The 24,360-nt window shown below is 33.6% G+C and overlaps 2 protein-coding genes across 3 annotated transcripts; both read left to right on the top strand.

Moving 5' to 3' along the window:
* Positions 1-3,215: 3,215 nt before the first annotated feature.
* On the top strand, positions 3,216-4,927 carry LOC120150998 (NADPH-dependent aldo-keto reductase, chloroplastic-like). Its single transcript, XM_039163560.1, has 7 exons — positions 3,216-3,374; positions 3,486-3,536; positions 3,638-3,714; positions 3,780-3,867; positions 3,944-4,219; positions 4,355-4,603; positions 4,703-4,927. Exons 1-7 carry the CDS (start codon positions 3,255-3,257, stop codon positions 4,787-4,789), a joined length of 948 nt encoding a protein of 315 aa, XP_039019491.1. The 5' UTR covers positions 3,216-3,254; the 3' UTR covers positions 4,790-4,927.
* A 1,436-nt stretch (positions 4,928-6,363) lies between these two features.
* Positions 6,364-8,444, top strand: LOC120150858 (NADPH-dependent aldo-keto reductase, chloroplastic-like). Of its 2 annotated transcripts, XM_039163471.1 has the most exons (7): positions 6,365-6,555; positions 6,695-6,745; positions 7,017-7,093; positions 7,179-7,266; positions 7,536-7,811; positions 7,904-8,152; positions 8,294-8,444. In XM_039163471.1, exons 1-7 carry the CDS (start codon positions 6,436-6,438, stop codon positions 8,378-8,380), a joined length of 948 nt encoding a protein of 315 aa, XP_039019402.1. In that variant the 5' UTR covers positions 6,365-6,435; the 3' UTR covers positions 8,381-8,444. The 2 variants fall into 2 exon arrangements, with proteins under 2 accessions (XP_039019403.1, XP_039019402.1); XM_039163472.1 differs by lacking the exons at positions 7,017-7,093; positions 7,179-7,266 and having other exon boundaries at positions 6,364-6,555.
* The last annotated feature ends 15,916 nt before the right edge of the window (positions 8,445-24,360 follow it).

Raw genomic sequence — 24,360 nt, 5'->3', positions numbered from 1 at the left:
TAGGAGTTATTCAGCTCAAGTTAACTTGATAATCTGATAGATCGGCACATATTGTAAATGTCTTAAATCTTTGTTTCTCCCTTATCAGCTCAAGTCACTCCAGTCATATCTGAAAACATAAGTAACTCAGATGCAAAGGATCCCGAATACCCCATTTGGTTCAATTGAACTTAAAATCCTGATAATTCAATTCATAATCCTGAGTACCCCTGATTGTTTGAGTAATAGAATCACTCTCCATAAATCTGAATCTAGAATTATTCTATATAAATGTTCCTAAACACCTTCCTGATGCACCTGAATCATAGCGGGATTCTAAAGTATCAACTTTAAATGTCTGATTAGACCCATTAGTAATTGATCCCTTTCAATAGGACCTCTTTCCTAGAATCCGATCAAATTACACAAGTTTCATGTTTTCCTGATAACTATTAAGTGCTTCTGATAAATACTTGGATTCTCTAGTGTGTTCCCCATGTACTACATGACTGTTTTATATGTTTTGAAATGCGTTTTACCAAAATTTATTGATTTACTAGCGTATGGACCATGGATGCTTGGCATGTGTTCTCCGATTACGGTTTTCACCAAAAAAATATGAATTGTTCCTAATTTATGGAATCGTGGAATTACTGATTTATGAACTATGGTTTCTTGTTTTTACTGGTAACTAATTGAATTGTTTTAGTGGGACATTATCATGGTAGGCTAAAGGTTCAGCTCTTACCAAGTTGGTAAATCCTTACAGACCTAAGGTGACCCTTGGGTAGGCTCTGAGGCCTCGAGAAACTTTCTTGGGTAGGCTCTCAGGCCCCATGTCACTTTCTTGGGTTAATCATGGGACTACATATGGTGTACAGGTAGAGGGCAGTTATATGGTTTATTTTATTGACACGTTTACGAGATTTTATTGGATCACGATCCAAATATTACGGTTTACTATTAAAATTAATTTCTACTGAATTGTATATGGGTAGAATTCTGGAGTGTGGAGGTTTAACCCTGATCTAGCTGGTAAATCCTTACGGCCCTAAGGTGACCCTTGGGTAGGCTTTCGGGCCCCAAGGCATTCCCTTAGGGTGGCTCCCTTTACTGTGTGCTTAGGGTAAGCCTTTATGGATGTAGTTTTGGGGAACTGCATAACGGTGTTTAGTTGGAGGGTTCTACTATGGTTTTGAAACCATGTTTTAAAAGGTTATTATTTTAAAAAGATTTATATCTTTTCATTGGTTTTGGTTGGACACACTAGACACCCTATTCAAATCTCCTGAAAACATTGTACTCTGAATGTTTTCTATGAACTGAGATCTTCATGGCTTTTATTTGATGAACTACTAGTAGAACCCCAACTTATCCCGAAAACCTGTATACGTCTGATTCAATAAGGAAATTTTATTATTCTACATTTATCTGCATGTCTTGTAGCATCAATAGGTAGTTCTGTATTGCTGAGATTCCCAAAGATCCCTCTTTAACTTACTATTTTAGGTTAAAAGAATCAAACCTGTGCACCTATCGACATCAGCAAGGGAGTTCCACCAGCATTGCTTGCGGAGTACGATGCATGTGATTAGGGGGCATGTAGGTTGTATTTTGTTTTATATATGAGTCTGAAAATATGTTTTATTCCAGAATGTTGGTAAATTTTACTTTTGTATTTATAAATTGATTTTATAATTTTACATGTTTTAATAAAAAATTTAATTTTTCTGAGATTTTTACGGTGGGTCGCTCCGGTGGCTCTAATGTGACACCCCGGATCGGATCAGGCCACCCGCATCGGTCGGAGGGGGTTACATTTCATCACTACACTTTACTTTATCTCTTTGCTCACTGAACTTTAAAAGTTTTCAATTTCCTCACTGAACTTAATACATTGGGTTTTCTTGGTCACTTCGCCGTTTTAAAAAAAATAAAAGTTTCACCAAAACAACGTCATTTTGCATCTATATAACAACACATTTATACTACCGTTAGTGAGAAAACGGCTCAATGACCAAAAAACCTAATGTATTAAGTTTGATGAGGAAATTAAAAAAATTTAATGTATAGTGAGTGAAATAAAAGAGAGATTAAAGTTCAATTACCAAATTTGTAATTTACCACATTTAAAAATAAAATAAAGAAAACATAATCTTACTAATAAATGCAGCGTGAAAATATTGGTGATCACAATTTACATCCATCCGAACAGATATTTGTATCTCATTCTTCAACTTCATCTTCGCAACCTCCTTTTGTTGCTCTGTATAAAAGGGACTCCACGGATGACATGATTGTGTGGTGAAAATGGCTGAGGCAATTAGATATTTTGAGCTCAATATTATTGATAATATCAACGATGTTGATATATCAATATAAGATAATATCCTGTCAATATTATTGTTATTTTTTTAACGGTTGGTGATCAAAACATAACCAAAACATAACGTCAGGTTTGATTTTGAAAAAAAAATAATAGATGAATGACCAAAATAAATATAAAATAATAAATAGATGACCACATAGATAGTTTATCCAAGACTTTAACATGTGAAAAACATTTGTTCGAAGTACAAGGATACCCACTCCTAGTTTACCTTTTGTGCCCTATTAACGTAACTTAATTTTTGGGTTAAATGTATTATCATATCAATTATCTAATTATTATATTATCAAGTGTTAAAAATTAACAACGTATTAACTGATGATACAAAACGAAATACTACAATATTTAAAAGGGTAAATTTCAAATTTCATCACTACACTTTACTCTATCTCTTTGTTCACTGAAATTAAAAAAAAAATCAATTTCCTCCCTGAACTTAATACATTGAAGTTTTTTGGTCACTTCATTGTTAAATAGTTAACGGCGTTAAAACGACGCTGTTTAAAAAAAACAAAAGTTTAATCAAAACGACGTCATTTTGCATCTATATAACAACACATTTATACTGCCGTTAGTGAGAAAACGGCTCAATGACCAAAAATACCTAATGTATTAAGTTTAGTGATGAAATTAAAAAGATTTAAAGTACAATGAGTGAAATAGGAGAGAGATTAAAGTTTAATTACCAAATATATAATTTACCAAATTTAAAAATCAAATAAAGAAAACATAATCTTACTAATAAATGCAACGTGAAAATATCGGTGATCACAATTTACATCCATCCGAACAGATATGTGTCTCATTCTTCAACTTCATCTTCGCAACCTCCTTTTGTTGCTCTCTATATAAAGGACTCCACGGATGACATGATTGTGTGGTGAAAATGACTCAGGCAATTAGATATTTTGAGCTCAATAATGGGGCTAAGATTCCCTCTGTTGGCCTCGGAACTTGGCAGGCTGCTCCTGGCGTAGTCGGCGATGCCGTTTCCATTGCTATTAAGGTAATCAATCTCCATGCTGTCTTCTCTTAACCACATACCAATACTATATGGATTTCGGCTCTCGAGTGAACAATTTCTAGCTATGTTTCTGTTTGCACTGTTTTAATGCAGCATGGATACCGGCATATCGATTGTGCTCAAGTCTATGCGAACGAGAAAGAGGTAATTTATGAATCGGTGACAAATGTTTTGGGGTTCGACATAGCTACATACATAACTTAATGCCTTGATTTTTGATGATTTGGTTTGATTTGCTCATGCAGATTGGTTATGTTCTCAAGAAGCTCTTTGATGACCGAGTGGTGAAACGTGAAGAGCTTTGGATCACCTCGAAGCTATGGTTTGTCTCGATTTCGATATCGTTTCTGATGTGTTCTTTGTCTCAATTTACTGTGTTTTCTTTAGGAACACTAATCATGAACCAGAGGACGTAGCGGGGGCATTGAATTGTACTCTGCAAGACTTGCAGCTGGACTATGTAGATCTCTACCTAGTAAGTATAAATGCATTCATATTTCAATTTTGTTAATGTTTTCATACTAAAAATTGTGATTCTTAAACATTGGAAGATTCATTGGCCCGTCAGCATGAGAAAGGGGGCAGTTGGCATGGAACACAAAGACTTAACACAACCCAATATACCCACCACATGGAGAGCGATGGAAGCTCTGTATGACTCTGGCAAGGCTCGAGCTATCGGTGTAAGCAATTTCTCTTCCAAGAAGCTTGGAGATCTGTTAGAGGTGGCTCGCATTCCTCCTGCCGTGGTTCAAGTTGAATGTCATCCTGTGTGGCAACAGCCTAAGCTACATGCATTATGTAAATCCAAGGGAATTCATTTAACTGTGAGTATCCATGCTTCCCTGTATAACCTGGACTCGGATGGTTGTCGGATACAGTTACGTATTCGACACCCGTGTTGCCTTCTGCTAACATACAAACTAATATTTAAGAATGTGTATTACTTGCCATTGTTTCAGGGGTACTCACCATTGGGATCCCCAGGCACAGATATTGTGAAGAAAGAAGTCCTCAAGCATCCAGTGCTGAACATGGTTGCAGAGAAATTGGGGAAGTCCCCTGCTCAAGTGGCTCTACGTTGGGGGCTGCAGATGGGTCACAGTGTTTTGCCTAAGAGCACAAATGAAGAGAGGATCGCACAGAACTTCGACGTTTTCGACTGGTCCATACCGGAAGACTTGGTCGCCAAGTTTTCCGAAATAGAGCAGGCAAGCTATGTATATTGATTCAATTCCATACATATGTCGACTCAATTCAATTGTATTATTGATTTCATCCATGGGGTTTTTTTTCGGATTTTGATCCAGGTGAGGCTGATCCAACCCTACGTTTTCGTGCACGAAACGTATGGTGCATATAGAAGCGTGGAGGAACTATGGGATGGAGAGGTATGAAGAGATATCACATTAGGGTTTCATAATTAAATAAGAAAATGCTTTAGCATTTCGAATGATGCTAGTGTTTAGTGTAAGTTTGTTTAAGGTAAACAACGCACATTTGGATGAATGAAGTGTTTTTATGTTTTCATTTTGTCTGAAAATTGTGAATAAAAAATTATGTTGAAAGAGTCACTCCAAAATTTCACTTTGAATTTTGGAATAAAGATTTTATTCTCGATCTGATCCAACATGCTTAAAATAAATAATTTTATTCGACTAAATAGATAAATAATTATGCTTAAATATACAAAAGATATATTAATTATTAAGGTGAATCGAGTTAAATATTTCTTATCTTAATCATATTTTGTCTCAATTCTAATTTTCTTTTTCATAAAACTTGCTTTAACCCTAAATTCTAATATATAACTTTATAAAATTAGATCCAATTGAAATTCATCAAAGATCAGATATTTTTTATGGTTAAAACTATGGTTACAAGGATTAGAGGGATTCATTAAACTAAACATAAAGGAGGGTGATTGAGTCATGGATGTAGTCATCCTCATTGGAGCAGGACCACGGGTAGTTGCTTCCGACCCCTGTCAATTATGATTTAAGAGAGGTATAAAATGAAGTAAAGATTAAAACATAAAGTGGATGTAATATATGAATTAACTCATAAATATTATTATAAGAATAATTATAAAATATAAATAAAATAAACGTTTAAATATTCATATAAATAATATGTTTGAACTAATTTTTAGATAAATCTTGTTTATTCATTTAAAAGAACTTTTCAATTCAAATTAATTTAACTTTTTCAATTTGAAAAATAAAACCCCAATTGATAGAGGCAAAAGCTTTTCTTAAATCAATTTTAAAAGCACACCTAAATGATATACATTTGCTCTCATAACGATTCATAATTTCTTGAGTTAGCATAATATTTCTACCAGATCCCTGTCAATCAAAAAATATTTTAATTTGATGTTCGAATCTAAAATTTATGAGAATAATAATCAAACATTTAATCGTCAAAATCACATTATTCGTGCTAAAATTTCGAGTATTTTAAAATTTTATATCATGAGTATTTTTAATATCTTCATAAATTAATTTACAAGAGAAAAGAAAAAAATTATTTTATATCATAAAAAATATTTTTTTAATTTTCTTTCCTAATAAGTTTTCTTTGACGATACGCAAAATATTCAAAAATTAATAAATTTGTTAGGTGTCAAATTCATAAATCACATTTATGAAATTTAAAATTTCAACTTTTTATTTTTCTGATTAGCCGAAAATCTCGTTTTTTTTTTTTTGAACTATTTTATAAACACGTTAAAAATGGATTTAAATATGACCAAAATAGGCACACTTTCACTTTTCCAGAACAAGCGTGACCATTGTAACAAAATCACCGCTACTAACCATAAGCCATGTGGTGAAATCTGAAGAAAATTCTCAAATGATCACCGCAACTTAAAAAAAAATTAGGGGAAAATATATTCTGTTTTTATTTAACTTTTTATTTATAAAAAAAATATTGTTGGCGTCCGTTTCAGTCCCGCCTAGTTATTGGCATTGACTTCCGATTCGCTCAAAATTCACGCATTTTTCGTTGAGACTACGGGCTTCCTGTTTGTTGTACGGAGATGGCAAATGCAATCACTCTCTTTGAGTTGAACACCGGAGCCAGGATTCCGTCCGTCGGACTGGGAACTTGGCAGGCTGAACCTGGCCTCGTTGGCGCCGCCGTTGCCGCTGCTGTAAAGGTTTATAGTTGACACCGTTGTTGATCATCGCATTTCTCCAAATACTCTTTTGTTCATCGGAAATGCAGTTCTCTGACTCTATGTTTTGATGTTTGAAAGAGAAGGGATATTTAACCGTCTGTTTTCATTTTCTATCCAGATCGGATACCGCCATATCGACTGCGCTCAAATATATGGAAACGAAAAGGAGGTACACTACGCTCTGTTTGGATCGTCATTTGCCTTGTTTTGAAATATACTATTTTAATTAGATTCTATTGTTTATTCTTTTTTTTAAAAAGCTCATCTCAACGCACTATCCGTGTAGTGAGTTCAACCGTTTGTTTTTAGCCTTGTTTTCAAATAAAAAAGAAGTGCAAAGCCAATGATTTGGATGCTGAAATAATAATAGTAGCTGAATAGTGACTGGTAACTTATTGGTACTGATCAGATCATTGTGTGCATGTCTCTATTTGTTTTAGATCGGTGACGTGTTGAAGAAGCTGTTTGAAGATGGTGTGGTCAAACGTGAGGAACTATTTATCACCTCCAAACTCTGGTTCGTTTTCATTCTTGTATAATCCTTTTATCCGTAGATTTTCCTTTTAATTAAAGATTACTCTCTAAGACTGATTTACGCACAGGTGTACTGATCATGCTCCTGAAGATGTGCCGGCAGCATTAGACCGAACTTTGAAGGATCTTCAGCTTGGCTATGTTGATTTATACCTTGTATGTATTGCTTAATCATAGCTACTCTATCTGACCCATGCTAGTAATATTTATACTGTTGAATGTGCTGCTTAAAAGAAGTTTCTAAACTATGTCATTAAATGTTGATGCTAAGTAGATAAAAGTTATAAAACCTTTGCCTAGTCTGGGTTTAAGAATAAAATTTGAAAGATGTTGAGTTTTCAACGTTAGAGATTTTTTTAGTATCATGTGTTATTGAAGGTGCTTTTCAAGTGTGGCTAATTCGAAGTTATTTGTTTGTTTTTAAGATCCATTGGCCAGTTCGGTTTAAGAAAGGGTCAGTCGGTTTTAATCCTGAGAACTTTATTCAGCCAGACATTCCTAGCACATGGAAAGCAATGGAAGCACTCTATGACTCTGGTAAAGCTCGGGCTATCGGTGTTAGTAACTTCTCTTCCAAGAAATTGGGGGATCTGCTGCAGGTGGCGCGTGTTCCTCCGGCAGTCAACCAGGTTGAGTGTCATCCTTCATGGCAGCAGACTAAGCTACGTGAATTTTGCAAATCCAAGGGAGTTCACTTATCTGTGAGCATGCAAAATCTTGTTCCAGTTCGTTTGGACTGGATTCTTGCCATTGTGCCAGCAAAAAGTAATGAAATGGCATATCTATATTTCAGGGTTATTCTCCTCTGGGTTCTCCAGGCACGACATGGCTCAAAAGTGATGTTCTTAAGCATCCAATTCTAAATATGGTTGCTCAGAAATTAGGCAAAACTGCTGCACAAGTTGCTCTCCTCTGGGGCTTGCAAAAGGGTCATAGTGTGCTTCCAAAGAGCACGAATGTGGAGCGGATCAAGGAGAACTTCGACGTCTTTGATTGGTCTATTCCTGATGACTTATTTGCCAAGTTTTCTGAAATTGAACAGGTTAGTAGTAGCTACTGCATTGCTCATAAAAATGTCAGTATTATCATATGTAATAGTGTATTACTTGTGGCTATTAATTCTGTTAGCACCCTTGCTCCACTATATTTTCTTCTGAATATATGCTCGTTTTCTATTATACAGGCTCGACTGCTCAGGGGAGACTCATTTGTCCATGAGACTTTCGGTTCATACAGGACTGTGGAGGAACTTTGGGATGGTGAGATTTGAGTGATTCAAGACAAGAGTAATGGAGCAGAAGCAGCAAAGAGAAATAGTAATAATCATTTTGAGTTTGATCTTTGCATTCCTTAAACTTTCCGAAATCTGGTTTAGTTGAACATGGATTACCTTAAAATAGGATACTCAATTACCTCTTGAGTCATCTTATATTTTGGATAAGTTTCTCTTTCAACATTGTGTTTTGAATATTTGGAACTTGTTCTATGTTCTTTCTACTACTTTAAAAATAAAAGAATACAGCCTGGTTTGGTTTTCAAACCTTGTGTCAAGTCATTCGTTTGATATACTTAACAGTATTTACTCGAAAATCCAGAGAATTTTCTGTGACGTGACACGTTAAAATATGGTTAAAAAAATTAGAAATATGCGCAATCTAAAATGTGATTTTATTCGTAATATTTTCAATTGTTAACTCAAAATATTATATAAAAAAATAACAGCGTAATAACAGACAGTATTTCATTTACATATAAGATTTTACTTTATATTCTCCCTGTTGGTTGGCGTTTCTCGCTTCCTTTACAAGATTTGTTGCCTTAGTGTTTCCCTCCTTAACTAACAATGGTGGTTGGAGATTAGTAAACGAGGGTGAAAACGGAGGAAAGAAGTGAATGAAGGTAGAAGTTAGGGTTTTAGCGAAACAAAACAAAGAGAGTAAATAGAGAAGGATTCTAAAAGTTTTTACTGTAGATCACTAAAATTGGGCGTTGTCCCATTACACGTATTTGGGTATTTATAGCCCTATCTGGCTAATAGAAAACCAACAAACTAACTAGTTACTAACAAACCCTTAACGTTGATCCAACAGCTTACCACCTAGCCCAATTGACTCTGATTGTTTTTTTTTTTAATAATTTAGAGCAATTACAAACTAGTATGATATTGTTTGTTACAATTCTTTTAGTCATTAACAACACACACCTTGTGTAATTGCTCAAACTCAAGATTTTTAGGAAAAATAACATTCTCTTTATCCATTGAATTTATTCGATAGATTTGTACCGGTTGGTTTTTTATTTAACACAAATGAAACACTGACATCTCATTTGAGTCTTGGTTCGACAGGCGACATTACACGAGATCATAAAAAATTTCTCTTGGGCTTTGTCGTAACCGATTTTCAGCGATATGACGAGTCTCGACTTATTTTGCGAAAACCCGAATTTATAAAAAGAAATGTTTCGGAGTCGCTATCGACCTTTTGAATTAGGTAGGTCGAACACCCAAAAATTTCCTTTTAAAAGAGTTTTTAGAAAAACGTCAATTAAAAGATTTACCGATCCACGTGTAACCAGAATTTTTTTTGTAGTAATAAAAAGGGTTCGGGGGTCGATTACGTGTGGGGAAGGATAAACACCCCCACAACACCCAAAATTAATACCTATCGATTATATATTGTCTCTAAATAGTAGAAATCTAAGAATTCAAATATATATTTAAATCATGATTCCATTATTCCCAATTCAACCATACAAATTATAGAACAAAAATTCTAAGGAAAAATAGGAAATATTCTCATATTTCCAATTGAAGAGAAAATACTCCCTAAAATACTTTAGGACGAATATTTCTCTTTCCAAATGAAATAAAAAGAATATAATAATTTTTCATAAGAATTCAATATTAAAATAATTTTTATTCTACCAAATAAAGAAATTAAACCCATTAATCCTAATTATATTATTAGAAAAGATATGGGATATTCAATTATTCAAAAATACTGAGACTTAATTCCTAATAAAATTAGACGAATTGTCTCGATAAGTTTAAAATAGTGAATATTTTCTTTTCCCTTCAAAAATTAATTAATTTTAAATGCAATCAATTTTTTTAGGTTTTTCTAGTGGGATATTTATTTATTTTAAAATATCGAAAAATTATATCTAGTTGTCTTAAGGCTGTCCCTTCTTAATATTTTAAAATACATAAATACTGCCCTTCATCCAATTATGTAATCGGTTAAGTTATGCTAAAAAAAAGTATATAAATACACATATGGATTAAAAGAACAATTTTAAATTTATTTTTAACTTTATTTTACTTTATAAATATATAAATATTTTCTAAATATTATATTAAACATAGAACATAATATTTATTCTAAAATATAATAAAAATGTAAAATAAAATATTTATATCAAACTATAATATTATGTACAAAGTAATATATAATAATAATACAAGAAAAATAAATATCTAAACCATAAAACATACTTTAATGGTAAAAATAAACAATATACATATGAACCTACTCATTACATGGTGATAAAAAAATAAATGTATAGTAACCTTAGGATCTTAAATATTAATAAACAAATATCATCGCATGAAACAAGAAAATAACCAAAACAGAAGCACTAAAATAGTAAATAAACCATAAATATAGGACTAAAATGGAAGATCACAAATATCAGTAGCTAATTTCGAACAAAAATAATACATCCAAGCAGAGGACTAAATTAAAATAATGTAAAATCATGCATCCAATTCACAAATCATAGAAAATAAGCAGAAACTAGGGACCAAATCACAAAACACGCTAAAATAGAAGGGACCTAAGGCATCATTAACCCTAAAAGTTACTAAAACACGAATCACATTAAACAGAAAGGACCAAAATGGTGATTTAACCCTAAACTAATTACCAGAAGGCAAAACACGCTAAAAGTATAAGGACCTTAGCATAATTTACCCAAAAATCCTAAAATATCAACACCTCCTCCCTTTCCATAATCATTTATGCCCTATACCCTCAACCCTAACTCTCTTTTCCTTTTTTTTCTTCCCTCAACCACATCAGCCTCTCACCCAAAGAAATCAAAGCCTCACCGTCACGGCCACCCTACATGGGTGGTCCTCCTCTCGTCTGTCCACCCTCAAAGCTTCGAAACCCAGTGCCTACAGACCCGATGAAAAACCAGCCTAACCCCTCGTCCATTCCTTGGTCGAAAGGTCTAAAACCTAAAACAAGCCACCACACACAGCAGCGCTGCACCCTAAACTACACTAACCCAACTCTTAACACCTCTCCGACGACCCTATTTCCCCCGAGGAACACAATAAACGCAAGGTAAAGTCTTACTCTTAACTTATTTTCTTTCCCTATTTACTATATAAAAAAATTATTTAAGATTTGTTTTTGTTTTATTATCTTTTTAAAAAAACAAAGAGAAAACGAAGAGGAAAAGAAAAACTACCTCTTTAGATAAACTCTTGTATTTCTGCTGAAAAAAAAAACCCGAGAGAAATATCCTTCTCTCAGTTACATGGTCTGGTTCTTATAACTGATTTTACATAGGTTAAAAAATAAATAAAAACAATCCTAGATCTACTGTGGTTCTACTGTGTTGATGATGGTGTGCTTTTAATGCCCTGTATATTCCGAGGTTTTGTTGATATCGCTGACAGGCTTTGACCGGCATGACAGTGGCAGTGACAGTGCTTGGAACCACCAGCAGCGACTGTAGGCATGATATCTCTAGGGTTAGGATTAGGTTAGGTTAGTATCCGGGTTTGGGCATGTACTCGGGTCAACGGGTTTGATTTTTATTTAGGCTCGGGTTGTTTGGGGTTTAGTTAAGGTTTGTTGGGCTTGAGTCTTTGAGGTTATGAGATTTGGCGTATGAAAAATGGTGGTTACAGTTGCCCCTCTTTGCTCATTGATGTGAAACAGGAATGAAGAAAAGATATAAAAATACCATTTTTCATATTAGTCTCTTATTGTCACATTACAACTGCAAATGTCAATTCTTCTCTTTCCTTGATAGTTGCACCAATAGTGATGTCGATCCAACTCCTTATATGATGGACGAGCGAAACGATGATGCTAATCTAACTCCTTATGCGATAGAATCGAGCAAAAAGTTGAGTAAGTTCTTCTCATTATGAACTTCCTCCTTTAAGGCGAGTTCTTCTCATTATGAACTCTTCTGGAAATGTTGGTTCACCTTCTTATGAGGTGGATTTGAAAGGAACAAGTTCTTCTCATTATGAACTTTCTCCTTTAAGACGTGTTCTTCTCATTTTGAACTCTTCTGGAAATGTTGGTTCACCTCCTTCTGTGGTGGATTTGAAAGGAACATGTTCTTCTCATTACGAACTTTCTCCTTTAAGGTGACTTATTCTTATTATGAACTCTTCTGGAAATGTTGGTTCACCTCATTATACGGTGGATTTGAAAGGAACAAGTTCTTCTCATTATGAACTTTCTCCTTTAATGAGTTCTTCTCATTATGAACTCTTCTGGAAATGTTGGTTCACCTTCTTCTGTGGTGGATTTGAAAGGAACATGTTCTTCTCATTATGAACTTTCTCCTTTAAGGCGAGTTCTTCTCATTATGAACTCTTCTGGAAATGTTGGTTTACCTCTTTATACGATGGATTTGAAAGGAACAAGTTCTTCTCATTATGAACTTTCTCCTTTAAGACAAGTTCTTCTCATTATGAACTCTTCTGGAAATGTTTGTTCACCTCCTTTTGCGGTGGATCATAGTTCTTGTTGAATATCTCTGCATTTCTGTCAAAATATTCAGAGTATTTCAATGAATATGAATGGGTGAGCATTCTCCTATTTATAGATGCCTATTGATGTATGCATGATATCGTTTTGATATTGTGAGCTCTGTTGTCCTGTAAATCTTCAATTCAAATACTTCATTTGATCTTTCATTTGTGTTCTACACTTTGCTTGATCTACTTTATACAAGTTCTCATTTCTCTCGTTCCCATACAAATCATTTTCTGCTTCCATTTGAACTGCTCATCTCTTTTAGGTATTGTTGAAAACATTTTTATGTTTCGATATAACAAATTAAGATAAATGAATTTTAAGATTTTACAAATAATTTTCTAAGTATATTCGATAAAATTATCCGAATATCAAAATATTACTCCAAGTTTTTCAAAGTCCAAATTTAATCCTTACTAAAGTGTAAAATTATGTTTTAATCTTAAAATATTTTTGAAACAATTTTCACAAAGTATTTCGAACCAAAAACGAGCCAAAAGTTCAATTTTCAAAGGAATGAATCGATACACTAGTTCATGCATCGATACACTCTTAATTAAATTGAATTTCGAATGCATTTGTGCACATATACACAAGCCATGCATCAATGCACCCCAAAATATTTTGAAACATCGAATGCATTCAGTGCATCGATGCACAAGACATGCATCGATGCACCCTGTCTATTTTGAAACATCGAAACAGATTTGTGCACCAATGCACACCCCAGTGTACCGATGCACTAATTCTTCCAACGGTCAAAATATTTAAATTTTACACATAGTGTACCGATGCACAAAGCCTATGCATCGATGCACACACGCTCCCAACTGTTTTATTAATTTTTTTCACACAATAACAACTCTATTGACTCCACTAATGATCCCCAACGTTCAGAAGTGATCCAAGGTGTATTTAAACAAGCTTAGGAGCCATTGATCAGTAACAATCATCAAGAATCAAGAGATAATCAAAGAGAAAGTATCAAACCTCAAGTTTAAGCATTTTCAAGTCTATTTCATTCAATATTCATTTTTGCTTTCAAGAACACTTATCGTGCTCAATTGTATTATTCTTGAGTGTTCTTTCTTTGTTCTAGAATTTTGCAAACATCTTGCCTTGTGAGGATTTTCTTGTAAGTTTGCAAAATTTGTTTTGTTCTCTTTGGGAGAGAGTGTTCTCAAGAATTTGGGGTATAATTCTTGAGGGATTTGTAAGGTTACTCTTTGTCCTCAAAAGAAAGACAAATTAGTGAATTTATGGAAAATCCTTAGTGTGGATAGCTAAGGTAATGGACGTAGACTTTGGTTGAGAAAGTCGAACCACTCTAAATCGCTGTGCAAGTATTTTCAATTTTCTGCAAAAGCTTCCACCGAAATTTTTATTGCCAATTCACCCCCCTTTTGGCTAATTCCATCGATCGATTAACTCAACAATTGGTATCAGAGTCTCACTCATTTGAAGGTTTAATCACCTCTTGATTCGATTCAGGAAGGGTTACATCGATAATCAAGTCATCAATGGCCTCTACTTCAGACCATGACTTTGGTCTTGATTCATTGCCCGTCAACAAGCCTCATTTCTTCAATGGAGCTAATTATGCTTATTGGAAGAATATAATGATGTATTTCATTCAAGCAAGTGACATGAGAGCATGGAATATCATAGAAGATGGATATATCAAACCTTCAACTCATCCAAGATTGTTGAGTGAATGAGAGACAAGAATGTTCCAACTCAACTCCAAAACTATCCATATTATCTTTTGTGCTCTTGGACCGGATGAATACGGGAGAGTATCATCTTGTACAACCACCAAGGAAATATGGGATAAACTACAAGTCACTCATGAAGGCACAAATGAGGTAAAAGAATCCAAAATTAGTCTTCTAACTCATAGCTATGAAAATTTCATGATGAAACCGGATGAAGATATCAAAGCTATGATGGATAGATTTTCCATGATTTTCAATGGTCTCAAATCATTTGGAGAGATCATTCCAAATGAGAAACTTGTGAGGAAGTTAGTTTACTCTCTTCCAAAATCTTGGCAATCAAAGAAGACGACAATCATCGAGGCTAAAAATTTAAAATCCTTAACTCTCGATGACCTAATTGGTTCTCTCCTCACTCATGAAATGATGCTTCAAGATGAGGTAGACCTCGAAAAAATGGATGAGATCAAGAAAGAGACGGAGAATAAGAAGAACGTGGGAGTTGCTTTTAAATCCACAAAAGATGAGAGTGATTCGGATGAATATGACGATGATGATGATGATGAAATGACATTATTTGCCAAATGGTTCCGAAAATTGATGAGGCCCAACCAAGGAAGAAAATTCAAACGCAATGAAGGCTTCAAAAATGAACCGAATGAGAAAGACCTTATCATTTGCTATGAGTGCAAAAAGCTGGGACATGTCAAATATGATTACCCACAATTAAAGAAAAAGGGTTAATCAAAGAAAAAGCACAAGGCTCATGTGACTACATGGAGCGATGAAGAAGGTTCCGATGAAGAGGAACAAGAAGTTGCAAACTTGTGCTTGATGGCCATCGGGGAAAACTCTCAGGTAACATCTAACTCATTTGATTTAGATGATTTATCTTATGATGAGTTATTAGAGGATTAAAATGGGTTGGCTTCAGATTATAAGACTTTATTTTCAAAATATAAAAATGATATTTCAAAATTTAAAAAAGAAAATAGTCTTATGTCCAAAACCAACAATGATCTTGAAAGTAAGATCAAATAATTGCAAATCAAATTAGATGAATTTGAAAAGAAAAATATTGATTTGCATAATTTACTTTCAAGAGTACATGATGATCATCAAAAGAAAATTGATGATCTTAAAACTTCCTTTAATAAAGTTGGAATAAAACATTTTGAAAATAGAGAAAATTCAAAATCCAACTTTGTTAGAAAAAGTTTTAAAAACTACAATCATAGAGGTCCCCGAAGAACCTCTAATGGAAAAATCGTTAGAAGTATATAAGTTCCTAAAGAACTCATTACTACTAAAGATAAGAATATCCTACACAAATGGATACATAAGGGGACTAGAATTTTAGAAACTAATGAATATGGACCCAAAGGAAATTGGGTACCAAAAATCAAAAAATAATCTATGTTTGTAGGAAAAAGGAGCATTGCTACAAGGCATGGAAAACAAATTCAAATTCATGGTACCTTGATAGTGGATGCTCAAGACACATGACCGGAGACAAGAACCGGTTCATAGAGCTTAACGCCAAAAATGGAGGAGAAGTGACTTTTGGTGATAATTCAAAAGGTCACATTGAAGGAATAGGCACTATAGGTAATACCTCTTCCATACAAATTCAAAATGTTTTTATATATGAATGGATTAAAGCATAATGTATTAAGTATTAGTCAATTTTGTGATAAGGGATTCAATGTCATGTTTGAAACTAATGGTTGTAAAGTCATTAACATTGCATCTAATAGGATTATGCTTGTTGCTCATAGAATAGGAAACATATATATATGGTACATTTAGATTCTATAGATATGACTAATTTATGTCTAGTTGCTAAGGATGAGCATGATAGTTGGTTATGGCATAGGAGACTAGGACATGCTAGTATGAGTGTTTTGTAATGGTTAATTCAAGGAGATTTAGTTCGAGGGTTGCCTAAACTAAAATTTGATAATGAAAAAATCTGTGATGCTTGTGCTAAAGGGAAACAAAAGCGAGTTTCTTTTAAATCCATTATGACGTATCCATTAGTAGAGTATTACAATTGATTCGTTTAGATCTTTTTGGGCCATCTAGAATAATTAGTTTGGGTGGAAAACAATATGTATTTGTCTTGGTAGATGACTATTCTAGATATACTTGGGTTCTATTCTTAAGTATTAAAGATGAAACATTAGAAAAATTCATCACGTTTTCAAAAGTAATCCAAAATGAAAAAGGTTACTCTATAACTAGTGTTAGGAGTGATCATGGAACTGAATTTGAAAATCTTGGATTTACTGATTTTTGTAATTCAAATGGAATTAGCCATAATTTTTTATCACCTAGAACCCCTCAACAAAATGGAGTTATTGAGAGGAAAAATCGAACTTTAGAAGAAATGGCTAGAACCATGCTTTGTGAAAACAATTTGCAAAAATATTTTTGGGTAGAAGTCATAAATACCGCTTGTTATATTGTAAATCGAGTAATGATCAGGTCTATTTTGAAGAAAACTCCATATGAACTTTTCAAAAATAAAAAGCCTAACATTAGTTATTTTCATCCTTTTGGATGTAAATGTTTTGTTTTAAACAACGATAAAGAAAATCTTGCCAAATTTGATGCTAAAAGTGATGAAGGAATTTTTATGGGTTATTCCTTAAATTCTAAAGCTTATCGAGTATTTAATAAAATAACTTTAGTTGTAGAAGAGTCTATACATGTTGTTTTCGATGATAATCCTCTTCTGAGGAAGGATTCTTGTGTGAATGATGATGTAGGTATTATAAACACAAATGACATTAGACATGACGTTAAAGTACCATCATCAAAGGAAGAAACAAAAAATGAGGAAACTCAAGATCCTCTCGAGAATCCAACCATTGAAGAAAGGGAAGTCTCTTACCCAAGGGAATACAATTATGTCAAGGATGGTGAAATAATAGGTGATCCATCCAAAGGGGTAACAACTCGATCTTCTCTTAGAAATATATGTAATTATGTTGCATTTATTTCATGCATAGAGCCTAAGAATATTAAAGAAGCACTATATGATGAACATTGGATTATGGTTATGCAAGAAGAGTTAAATCAATTTGAGAGGAGTAGAGTATGAACATTAGTTGAAAGGCCTAGTAATAAATCTACTATAGGTACTAGATGGGTATTTAGGAATAATCTTGATGAAAGTGGTAATATAGCGAGAAACAAGGCTAGACTTGTTGCTCAAGGGTATATTCAAGAAGAAGGCATAGATTATGATGAAACATATGCTCCCGTAGCTAGGATGGAACCAATTAGAATGTTATTAGCATTTGCATGTTTCAATGAATTTAAATTGTATCAAATGGATGTTAAAAGTGTATTTTTAAATGGTTTTATAAAAGAAGAATTGTATGTGGAACAACCTCCTGGTTTTGAAGATTCAAAATTTTCATATCATGTTTTTAAATTGACAAAAACGCTTTATGGTTTAAAACAAGCTCCTATAGCTTGGTATGAAAGATTGTCAAATTTATTAATTGAAAAAGGTTTTTCAAAAGGGAAGGTTGACACCACATTGTTTTTAAAGCATAAAGGTAAAGATTTATTAGTAGTTCAAATTTATGTTGATGATATTATATTTGGTTCTACTAATGATGTTCTTTTCTAAGAATTTTCTAAGCTAATTCATAGTGAATTCGAGATGAGCATGATGGGGGAACTCTCATTTTTCTTGGGACTCCAAATCAAGAAAACAAAAGATGGCATCTTCATCAATCAAGCTAAATACGTGAAGGATATGCTCAAAAAGTTTGGACTGGAAAATGGGAAACCTCATGTCACTCCAATGAGTTCTTCTACAAAGCTTGACAAAGATGAAGGAGGTAAATGTGTGGATGTTAAATTATATAGGTCAATGATTGGCTCTTTGCTCTATATAACCGCAAGTAGGTCGGACATCATGTTTAGTGTTTGCTTATGAGCTATATTTCAATCATGTCCTAAGAAATCACATTTACTAGCTGTTAAGAGGATCTTTAGATATCTTAAGGGCACTCATAGTTTAGGACTTTGGTATCCTAGAGACTCTAGCTTTAGCTTACATGCCTTCTCAGATGCAGATTATGGAGGATTCAAAATAGATAGGAAAAGCACCTCCGGTACTTGCCAATTCCTTGGAAATATGTTGATTTCTTGGTTTTCAAAGAAACAAAATTGTGTTGCATTATCTACCACTGAAGCAGAATACATTTCAACGGGTAGTTGTTGTGCACAAGTTTTATAGATGAAACAACAACTTTTTGATTATGGAATTGAAGTAGGTACCATACCTATCAAGTGTGACAATACTAGTGCTATTTGTCTCACTAAAAATCCAATCCAACACTCTAGAACTAAGCACATTGAAATCAAACATCATTTTATTAGAGATCATGTCGCTAAAGAAGATATAGTTCTAGAATATGTTGATACTTTGCACCAATTAGCAGATATTTTCACAAAACCTTTAGATAAATAAAGATTTTGGACACTTAGGAGAGAACTAGGTTTGACCAACCTACCTTGACTTAGTGTTTAAAATAAGTTTAGCACTTTTTTAATTAGTTTTTGTAAAATACTTATAAAAATAATATTTTTGATTGCATTCTTTTCTATTAGTTATGGGGAGTTCATGATTCTTAGTGAAAATTAATTATATGTTCAAATTATGTTTAAAGATAGATTTGGTTGATTGAACATGATTAATTTTCAATATATGGGTTGCCAATACCACTAGAGCTAAATAATTTAGTATTTTGTGTGTTTTAATTTTTTTTGATATTTTTATGCTTAATGCATCGATTCACTAAACAGTGCATCGATGCATCCTTTGAATATGCATCGATACACCTTGAAGGTGCACTGATGCACTCCTTGAATGTGCATCGATGCACTCTGCTATGCATCGATACACTCATCAGGTTTTTGGTGTTAAATCCCTATTTCCTCTTTATTTTCTCAAAACCCTTAAAACTACACAGCTCGTCGTTCATCCCCCCCTCTCTCTCTAAACTCTCCATTTACCTCAAATCAATGTATTCTAGATGAATTTGGATCGTTTTTCATCTCCAAAACCTATTTTCATCATTAAATCGTGCAAACATCACTATATTCTCACTCAGTCCAAAGATTCAAGGTAATATTTTCTAAAACCTCTGTTCTACTGAATTTTGAACTTAGAACTAGTTTTGATTAGTTCTACGATAAACAAATCATCGGGCATTGATTGTTTAGTGATTATAAACTAGATTTTACAACTAATTTTGTCAAAAAATCTTAATTTTTCAAATAATGTTTGAATTTTTGAAATTAAAAAAAATTGAAATTCATTAATTTAATTTTAAATGTTAATGTTTTTGATTAAATTATGTTGTTTTCATGAAAACTATATGTATTATAATCTTTAAACATTATTTTCAAAATAGTTTTCCAAACTTTGCCCAATAGGATTCGGTTTAGAGAACTTTGATTATTGCAGACTCAATTGAGTTTTGGGATTGATTTTATTGCATACATGTGTTTTAAATTTGCAGGTTACCTATCCCATTCCGATTCTTGAACAATGTCTAATCCTAAATGATCTAGGACATCATCTAGTCGCTCAAGTCAAAACTGTCCTCCTATTCCTCCTCCACCACAAAATCCAAACCCAAACGAACCCGAATTAACAATTCTTAATTCTTGCTTCAACCAGCCCGTTCATCGTAGAGATGAATTATATGATAGGTTCGCTAGTTTTTTTCAATCCTACAAAATCCGAGAGGAACATATTCCTTCAATTCAAGCGATGGAGGATATTAACTTCAAATATCTTCATGTCCTTCATTCCTGGAAATTTGATAAATTGTGCCAAATTAAGCCCATTGCCTATCAACAATTAGTCCACATTTTTTACTCCAATGCGGTTTGTGTTCAAAATGTTCGTCAAACCAAAACCATATGCATACAATCCTATCTATTAGGAGAAGTCATTTTCATCAATTCGGAAACTATCACTAATGCTTTTGGTTTAGACGATGTCGGCATAGATAATGAAAGAGACCTTGTGGCCACACCATATAAGTCTAAGGATAGTGTTAGTATCTTACAAACACATTATGACCAATTTCTTCATTTAATGATCTCTTGGTGGTTTAGACCATCCGAAGGTAGGTACTCCACTCTTAGAGTCATTGATTTATGATGGATACATTGTATCCAACATAATAAGAAAATTAATTTACCACAAATTATTTTTGGTGAGCTTGTTGATAACGTAAACGTTCTCCCTTCCAAAAATATAGAAACTTTAGTTTACGGTTGTCTTCTTTCTAATCTTTTTATCAAACTAGGGCTTAAGGTCTCGATTGACATTCCCATCCCTCTCCAAAACCAAATTAATCTCACTTCCTTAAAGAAATAGGGATGAAAAAAGGATAAGGAAACGGGTCAATGGGAATATAGACCAACTGAGCAAACTCCGGGAGCTAGCTCTTCACGAGCTCCACCTCCTCCGAAAAAAGCAACAGACGATGATCCCGAACTTTAAGAACTTTTTCAACATATAGACGATCACGTACCAGACGATGAGCCGGCACCAGCACAGCAAGAGGAACAAATGCCTCCATTTTTTAGAACATTTATAGAGTCATTTGATCTAAGGTTTGCTTCCATGGAGTCTCAGCTGACTGAGTTTCAACGGTAGATGCGTGAACGTATGGATGCTCTTACACTTGAAGTGCGAGCACATTATCCTCCTCCTCCCGATCCTCCTATGGACGACTAGACTTATCTTGCTTTAGTTTGCTTGAATTAAACTTTGGATTAATATTTTGGATTGCCTTACCTTGAATTGTTAAAACTTTTTGATGCTTTTGGATGATTGGATGTTTGAAATTATTATATATTTGGTTTGGTTTGAATTTTCAATTTGAGCTTAATGTTTATTATTTTTGCATCATTTACATATTAGTTGCATTATGACCAATTTTTCCATTTCACATTTTGGATATTGAATTATGAAACTAATGGCTAACCTTTCTCTTGATATTTGATCTTAGCAGCTTAAACTTTAAAATTCTAAGCATCTAATGGCTATGTTTTTCAAATACCTTGTTTAAACCCGTTTTAGAGTCTTTTTGATTTAACAAAAAGGGGGAGAAGATATATTATAGTAAAGGGGAATAATTTCAAAATTGATTTCAAAAATTATTTTCATAGAAAATCTTAAAATTACTCAAATGTTTTGTAATATCAAAAAGGGGGAGATTGTTGAAAACATTTTGATGTTTTGATATAACAAATTAAGATAAATGAATTTTAAGATTTTACAAATGATTTTCTAAGTATATTCGATATAATTATCCGAATCTCAAAATATTACTCCAAGTTTTTCAAAGTCCAAATTTAATCCTTATTAAAGTTTAAAATTGTGTTTTAATCTTAAAATATTTTTGAAACAATTTTCACAAAGTATTTCGAACCAAAAACGAGCCAAAAGTTCAATTTTCAAATGAATGAATCGATGCACTAGTTCATGCATCGATACACTCTTAATTAAATTGAATTTCGAATGCATTCAGTGCACCGATGTACAAGCCATGCATAGATGCACCCCAAAATATTTTGAAACATCGAATGCATTCAGTGCACCGATGCACAAGACATGCATCGATGCACCCTGGCTATTTTGAAACATCGAAGTAGATTTGTGCATCGATACACACCCCAGTGTACCGATGCACTAAGTCTTCCAACGGTCAAAATATTTAAATTTTACACATAGTGTACCGATGCACAAAGCCTATGCATCGATGCACAGACGCTCCCAACTATTTTATTAATTATTTTCACACAATAACGGCTCTATTGACTCCACTAATGATCTCCAACATTCAGAAGTGATCCAAGGTGTATTTAAACAAGCTTAGGAGCCATTGATCAGTAACAATCATCAAGAATCAAGAGAAGATCAAAGAGAAAGCATCAAACCTCAAGTTTAAGCATTTTCAAGCCTATTTCATTCAATATTCATTTTTGTTTTCAAGAACACTTAGTGTGCTCTATTGTATTATTCTTGAGTGTTCTTTCTTTGTTCTAGAATTGTGCAAACATCTTGCCTTGTGAGGATTTTCTTGTAAGTTTGTAAAATTTGTTTTGTTCTCTTTGGGAGAGAGTGTTCTCAAGAATTTGGGGTATAATTCTTAAGGGATTTGTAAGGTTACTATTCCTCAAAAGAAAGACAAATTAGTGAATTTGTAGAAAATCCTTAGTGTGGATAGCTAAGGTAGTGGACGTAGACTTTGGTTGAGAAAGTTGAACCACTTTAAATCACTGTGCAAATATTTTCAATTTTCTGCAAAAGCTTCCACCAAAATTTTTATTGCCAATTCACCCCCCTCTTGGCCGATTCCATCGATTGATTAACTCAACATATAATTTCTTGATAAGATTCTATCTTAGCACACACCAAAATATCATTGTTTTCAATGTGATTTTCAAGATTTCATCTCTCACATACATTTTCCTTTGCCATGTTTTACCTTATACTCTTCGACTATATACACGAATATTAGGGTCCTAACTTACTTTAGACTCTATGTACTGGAAATATTAGTTCAAAGTAATAACAAACTTCGAATTTACTAACAAAAAATTGAATTTACAAAGTGATGACAATCATATAAATAGTGAAAATTTAGAACTATAAGTCAGATGTCCCTATGGATCACTAGCACGAGTGTTCCTGAACCAATCCACTTGATATAATTCGGAGCATTGAATTGAGCTTTTGTCTGGAGGACTTCAAGGGTTGCCAGAATGTCTGTAGACGTGAATCTTCTCTCAAAATATCAGACTCTCAAGAGGGTTTATCTGCCTGATGCCTAATCTCAAAATGCCTTTGAGCCATCTTTTCAGGTTTTTAACTCAAAAGCTTCCTTTGGTTTCAAGATATCCTTTGTGGATTTTCATCTTGAACCCTTATTTTCTTTTCATTTTTTATATCTTTTTTCTCTTTATTTCTTTTCCTTTTTCATTTTTTCATTTTTCATATTTTTCCTTTATTTTTTCATTTTTTTTATTCTTTCTTTCTTTTTTCTTCAAGCATAGTACTTCTTGACAGAGTCTGAGTTTACCGAATTTCTCAGTTTTTTCCCATCCATCTCTGCCAAAATCAACGCTCCCTAGAGAAGGCCTTATTGACAACATATGGACATTCCCAATTAGGCATCCATTTCCCTCGAAAATCTTTATGAATTGGCAGGATCTTTTTTAGCACCAGATCTCCCTCTTGAAATTCTCTTGGACGAACCTTCTTATCATGAGCTCTCACCATTCGTTTCTGATACATCTGACCGTGACAAATAGATTTTAATCTCTTTTCTTCAATGAGATTCAACTAGTAAAACCGAGTCTAGACCCATTCAGCTTCATCCATCTTCACCTCTTTCAAAATTTGAAGTGATGGGATTTCTACTTCCACTGGCAAGACTGCCTCCATCCCATAGACTAAAGACAAAGGCATTGCCCCTATCGAAGTTTGCACTGTAGTTCGATATGCATACAAAGCAGGGGGTAATTTTTCATGCCAATCTCTATAAGTATCAGTGGTCTTTGTAATGATCCTTTTAATATTTTTATTTGCTTCTTCCACTGCTCCATTCATCATTGGACGGTAGGTCACAGAATTATAATGTTTTATCTTGAACTGAGCACAAAGTTCTACCATCATTTTGTTATTCAAATTGGTGGCG

This window comes from Hibiscus syriacus, unplaced genomic scaffold (assembly GCF_006381635.1).
Source record: "Hibiscus syriacus cultivar Baekdansim isolate YM2019G1 unplaced genomic scaffold, ASM638163v2 tig00111027_pilon, whole genome shotgun sequence".
NCBI classification, from domain to species: domain Eukaryota; kingdom Viridiplantae; phylum Streptophyta; class Magnoliopsida; order Malvales; family Malvaceae; genus Hibiscus; species Hibiscus syriacus.
Note: the sequence above shows the minus strand (reverse complement) of the source record. Positions and strands in the feature narration are given on the sequence as shown.